General features: G+C 45.4%; 1 protein-coding gene across 1 annotated transcript; it reads left to right on the top strand.

Annotated features, from left to right (window-relative positions):
• The first annotated feature begins 51 nt into the window (after positions 1-51).
• Positions 52-3,296, top strand: Cd24 (CD24 molecule). Its single transcript, XM_004637468.2, has 2 exons — positions 52-226; positions 2,774-3,296. The coding sequence occupies exons 1-2, from the start codon at positions 158-160 to the stop codon at positions 2,939-2,941; spliced, it is 237 nt and encodes a 78-aa protein (XP_004637525.1). The 5' UTR covers positions 52-157; the 3' UTR covers positions 2,942-3,296.
• The last annotated feature ends 2,337 nt before the right edge of the window (positions 3,297-5,633 follow it).

Genomic DNA, 5,633 nt, shown 5'->3' with positions numbered 1-5,633 from the left:
GCGGGTGGGCGGGCGCGCGCGTCACCGCTATTGTGGCTGCCGGGGTATATAAGGTCCCGCGGGCGCAGCGCTCCCCACCTCCCTGCGCCCGCCCGAGCTGACCGACGTTCGAACACCCGGCCTCCAGCGAACCGCGCCGCGCGCCGATAGAGCGGACATGGGCAGAGCTATGGTGGCTAGGCTGGGGCTGGGGCTGCTGCTCCTGGCACTGCTCCTACCCACGCAGGTGAGGCCCTGGCGACATTAAGGGTCGGATGCCTCTCCCCCGGGAGATGGGGGTCTTTACCTCGAGTTCAGATGCCAAGCCGAGGAGGTCCAGAATTGGGAGTTTTGTGTAACTGGCCGAGGAAAAGCATTGTGGACCCCATCCCCAACTCCCTCTCTTGGCCCCTTCCTCGTACTAGGCGCTCTTGGGTACCCCGCGGGCTACACAAAGAGAGGGCTCGGCCCCCCGCTAAGCGCGCTGCTAGCGCCTGACCTCGGCGGGGCTGGCTTCGAGATCCCAAGGAAGCCCGGGTGTGACTCTGGTTTGCATCCCATCCTCGATACACCCAAGCCTAGGTGGCGACCTGGTCGGACGCTGTGCTCTGGGTGGGCAACCGTTCACACCGTCCGCTGTCACCTCTGAAGCCTAGATGGACCGGTTCTGGGGCTGCGGCGCGCTCCACGCTTCTGTCCCGTCTGCGCTATGCTTTGTCCTGGTCCCCGCCACAGCCTCTCCCTTTCCACATCGTCTGTTCCGAGAACCGACCTCACCCCCCGCGCCCCCGCGCCCCAGAGCCCCAGAGCGGCACCCGGAGTAGTACTGCGCTCCCAAGAGCGAGTGTGTGAGCTCTGAATGGGACCAGGGGTGCCGGGGCAGGGATTGGGAAGGAGCCGGGAGGGCGGGAGTAACCCGGTGGCTTTTCATCACCTTGGGCTGGTGTTTTACATCCCCGAAAGTTGAGAGCGCAGGGTCACTGGGCCACATCCACCCAGAGCCCAGGCTCATCTGGGAGCGCAGCGCGAGTGTGGGGCTCTCGGACTTTCCCACCGTGGCCTGCATTAACTGTACCCTATTGTCTGTCTGGGTCGCCGGCACTCCGAGTCTTTCTCGATTCCCCCGTGGGGGAAGGGCGGGGCCTCCCCAACAGACTGGTGCCCCTCACCCAGGTCTCAGCGCCTTTCCAAGAAGATTTTTTCCCCCGGGCGGGGGTGGGGAGCAGTGGGGATTTTTTTTTTTTTTAAGAGATTTTAGTTAAGCCAATAAAACTAGCTTGGTAGAGCTTTTGTTTTGTTTTGTTGAATGTTAGCAATTACCATACCTTTTTGATGGTGTAGAAGACACTTAGATTCTGATCGAAGCACTGGGCTCTTAAAAAAAGTCACCTGCAATACTAAAGCTCTTTGTATGAATTATAGAACAAGGACCCCAAACCAGATCCCAACAGGCACCCTGTTCTAGGTTATTTGCCATAGTAAAGCTTACCTTTTAGCGGGAGTGCTATTTCTTAATTGGACAGGATCAGTGTTACAGTCGATGCTCAATAAATGGATTTGACTTGATCAAGAATTTTGTTGTGGTTAGACTTTTGTAGTCAGTATTTGTTTAATGGCCTTCTGGGTTGTACAACAAAAGGAACTAGTGCTGATGTAGGCGGGCTTTATTTTGGATTACTAGTCAGCCGAATGTACGTGTGGCCCAGACTCGCTCGGTGCCACCTCCCCTCGCTTCTGTAATTGGAAGCACTCGTAAACCCTCCCTTACAGTGCAGGCTGAAAACTCCGGTCTGCCTTTGTTCCACGACAAAGGCGAGATTATCACGTGCCCCGCCGGACTGTGCATTTGTAGCTCAAAAAATCAGTGGCGAATGATGCCACTCAGATGCCAGGACACTAAGAGGGATTCTTGGTTCTTGGCCAGGACACTGAGCTAGTGACTGGGCCTGCCGCTGCCGCCGCTGCCGCCGCTGCCGCTGCTGTTGCTGCAATTTAACACCAAACCTTCCTGGTGTCTTTTATGTGAAGTCATTCTGAATAGATGGTGCTTTGAGTGAAGTCTTTTTGTACCAAAGCAAGAATTGAATTATGTTTTCCAATTTAAAACAAATACTGTGACCATTTTGGTGAACAGTTACAATTTTCAGATTTCAAAGGAACAGATAAAATACCCAATGAACCCCCTACCTCCCCCTTTAAGGGCAAAAGTAAGCTACCCGGGCTGTATGAAATGAGTTTGTGAGGGTTACTTAGCGTATCTGGGTAGACAGGGACCAATTATTTCTAGTACTATAAATCTTAAGTATAATATCTTAAAGTCTAAATTTTTAATGTAACTTTCAAATGTCCCTCTTTCTAGGAATCTAGAGACAACATTAAAGCAATAAGCCTATAGATCTCAAAAACTGAATTAGTAAACTTGGCTTTCAATTTCTTTGTATAAGATTAAAAATAGTGTACTCTTGGGAATTATATAAATATTGAAACTTTGTTTTTATTTTTGTTGCTACTTGTATTTTTAGACATGTATGAGCAGTTTTTAAATTAAAGAAAATGGCCTTGGGACAGAGCAGGGATTCAGAATTTAATCATAGGGGTAAAAAGAACAATGAGGGAAAGCAATCTCACAAGCACAGCCAGGGTGTATACCACTGGGTGTAGCACAGTGGTAAAACTTCTGATTAGCAAATGAATGAATGAATGAAGAAATGATTGAGTATCTTTATTGTAGAGTGTTGATGGAGCTAGCTGTGACATCTGTAGAAATTTATCGGTAACTTTTTGTGTATTTTAGATTTATTCAAACCAAACCGTTGCCGTGCCACCTTCAGGTAACACCTCCCAGAACACCTCTACTATCCCACATCCAACTAATGCCACCACGAAGGCAGACAGTGGTGCCCTGCAGTCAACAGCCAGCCTTCTTGTGGTCTCAATTTCTCTTCTACATCTGTACTGTTAGAGACTCTGGCCAAGAAACGTCTCTACTTCCCCATCTTGTAAACCCAGTCCAAATGGCGACTACAAGTCCAGTGTGACGAGGAAGAAATCTAATTCCACACCTTATTTTATTGATGCAGAAAATGCTGAGAATTCCAAATTTGATTCATTTCAAGGACGTGTGAAGGGATTGACAGATGATGAATGCCGATATTAAATCTGCTGGATTTTTTTTTTGGTACAAGATGAAGAGAGAGAACCTCCAAGACTAACCATGATTTCCTCGGTTATGGCTTAAGAAAAATGGATGCTTAAAACTCTACCTTGACAACAAGAATAGATTTTATCTAGAAATAAAAGATGGGATGTGGAATGGAGATTCAGTTTTCATTTGGTTTATTAAATCTCTAAGGCCATAAAACAGTTAGATAATATAAAAAGCTTCCATATGCTATTTATATGTACATTAGGATGATCTACCAGGCGTTCCTGTAACCCCTCCATGTGTCTTTTCAGCAGTGCTAATTTAATGCTGATAGCCTCTAGGTAAAGTTTTGCATTGTTCAGCTATCACTGTTTTCTTGGCAACTGAACTCTTTCTTTCTGCCCTCTGTGGCTTTGGATATGACATTACATTTGACTTTTTACATATTAATTGACTAAAAGACTGGAACCCGCCTCGAAATCAAAACATCGAGAGTAAATCTTTCCAAAGTGAAATGGTAGGCACTCTCCCACTTTCAACAGAAACACCAGATTCATTTAGCTAAACTGATTCCAAAGAGTAGCCTCATATTGACCTCAACTAATTCCAAAATACTGTTTTTTAAATTTCTGTATATGTTGAATACTTTTTACAGTTAAAAATAGTCTGTTTTGAAGATAAAATTACAGATCTTGAAACTAGAAAGGCAAATATGCCCAGGAGCCAAAAGTAAATAATTTTGGGACATGAAGGCTGGAAGCTAACTTGCATTGAAGTTGCATAAACTTTTATACTTTTTCTGTAAATACTTTTTTTTTTTTTTTTAAATTGTGGATCACACTAGCCACATTTGGAACATGTTCTGTTATCAGCCAATATTTTAGGTAGTTAGAACTGGTCCTAAGCCTTGATTTTTGCTGTAAGTCTTTTATAACTGCCTCAATACACAGAAACCTTTTTTAAAAAAGACACCCTCAACTCTTTGTTCGCATGGTCACACACTGATGCTTACATGTTCCGGTATCTACTAGGACCACATTAGTCTCTGTATAATCCAAGTCATTTCTTTCCCATCTTTAGAAGTCTACATGGGAACAACCAGATCAATAGGTCTGAAGCTACTGTGTGTGTGAATGAACACGCCCTTTTGCTTCCTATCTGAATGCTGCACATCTGTTTGGATTGTATATTGTGTTTGTGTATTTATGCTTTGATTCATAGTAACTCCTCATGTTATGGAATTGATTTGCATTGAACACAAACTGTAAATAAAGGAATAAATGACTGAAAGAGCAATCTGCTGAATTTGAAGTTTTTCTGGTGATCGGGAATAGTTTGGGTGAGAATTGTTTTGTATCTGTTAGTTTAAGCCATTAGGGACATACCTCACTATTTTCTTATTAACTAGAAAATGATAGTTGATGACAGTTGGTCTTTTTTGTTTCTTTTACTTTTTTTTTTTTTTTTGAGGCTGGATCTCCCTATGTAATTCAGGCTGGCCTTGAGCTCATTTTGTAGCCCAGGCTGGTCTCGAACTTGCAATGATTCTCCTGCCTCAGCCTCTCAAGTGCTGGTTTTCCAGGCATGCACCACAACACCTGACTCAGGTGGTCCCATTTCTGCCTTGCTAGCTAGCAGCAGGTTTTGTCCAGAGAATGTTACCCAAAGGCAGTATCTTTGTTTATTTTATTGTATTTTATTTGTGGAACCAGGGATTGAACTCAAGCTCTTGCGCTTGCCAGGGAAGTGCTTATTCCACTGAGCCATCTGCCCAGCCCTAAAGGCAGTACCTTTAAGACAGTGCCTCATTTAATGACTATGGTATGACAGTGACCTGCTGGGGTGCTAACAATTGAGTGCCAAACTACTGGAAAAGGCTTCTGAGGAAGTATGACAAATAATCCCTAGCATGTCACATGATGCTCTGTGGAAAACCCCAGGGTGCTAGGAGTCCTGGCCCATGGGTTGAGAGGAGTGGTTTTGGGCCTTGGAGTGGACATCTGAAATACTGAACAGGCCGGGGAGATAGCTCAGTAGAATAAGCACTTGTCTGAAATACAGAACAGTTGTGAGAGGAGTCAGGCATGGTAGTGCACGTCGGTATCTCCACACTTGGGAGGCTGAGACAGAAGGATCATTGAGAGTTCAAGGCCAGCTCAAACTACATAGTAAGACCCTGTTGCTAAAAAACAAAACAAAGATCAGAGGAGAATTCCTACTGGAAAGAATGGCATGTGCCAAGCTTCCAACTCAGAATCACTTCCTCTGCTTTCCTTGAGATTCACAAATCACCTTCGTTTCTTAAGTTGTCACCATCTGCTCCTTTTACACTGAATTTATTTAACATGTGGGCTGCTCCACGGACTCCCAGGATCTTCATTGTGAACTGCAGCCATCCTAAAAGGCAGGCTAGAACTTGGGAGGAGTGGAAGCTCAGGCCTCAGGTGGAATTCCTTCTCCAAGGAACCTCGGTTGTGTTGCTAAGGGCTTTCAGTGGATGGAGTCAGGC

This window comes from Octodon degus, unplaced genomic scaffold (genome assembly GCF_000260255.1).
Source record: "Octodon degus isolate 3935 unplaced genomic scaffold, OctDeg1.0 scaffold00090, whole genome shotgun sequence".
NCBI lineage: Eukaryota > Metazoa > Chordata > Mammalia > Rodentia > Octodontidae > Octodon > Octodon degus.
Note: the sequence above shows the minus strand (reverse complement) of the source record. Positions and strands in the feature narration are given on the sequence as shown.

Coding starts and splice junctions, on each gene's coding strand:
- Cd24 (XM_004637468.2), top strand. CDS start 158: ATGGGCAGAGCTATGGTGGCTAGGCTGGGGCTGGGGCTGCTGCTCCTG. Junction 227..2,773: donor CACTGCTCCTACCCACGCAG/GTGAGGCCCTGG, acceptor TGTGTATTTTAG/ATTTATTCAAACCAAACCGT.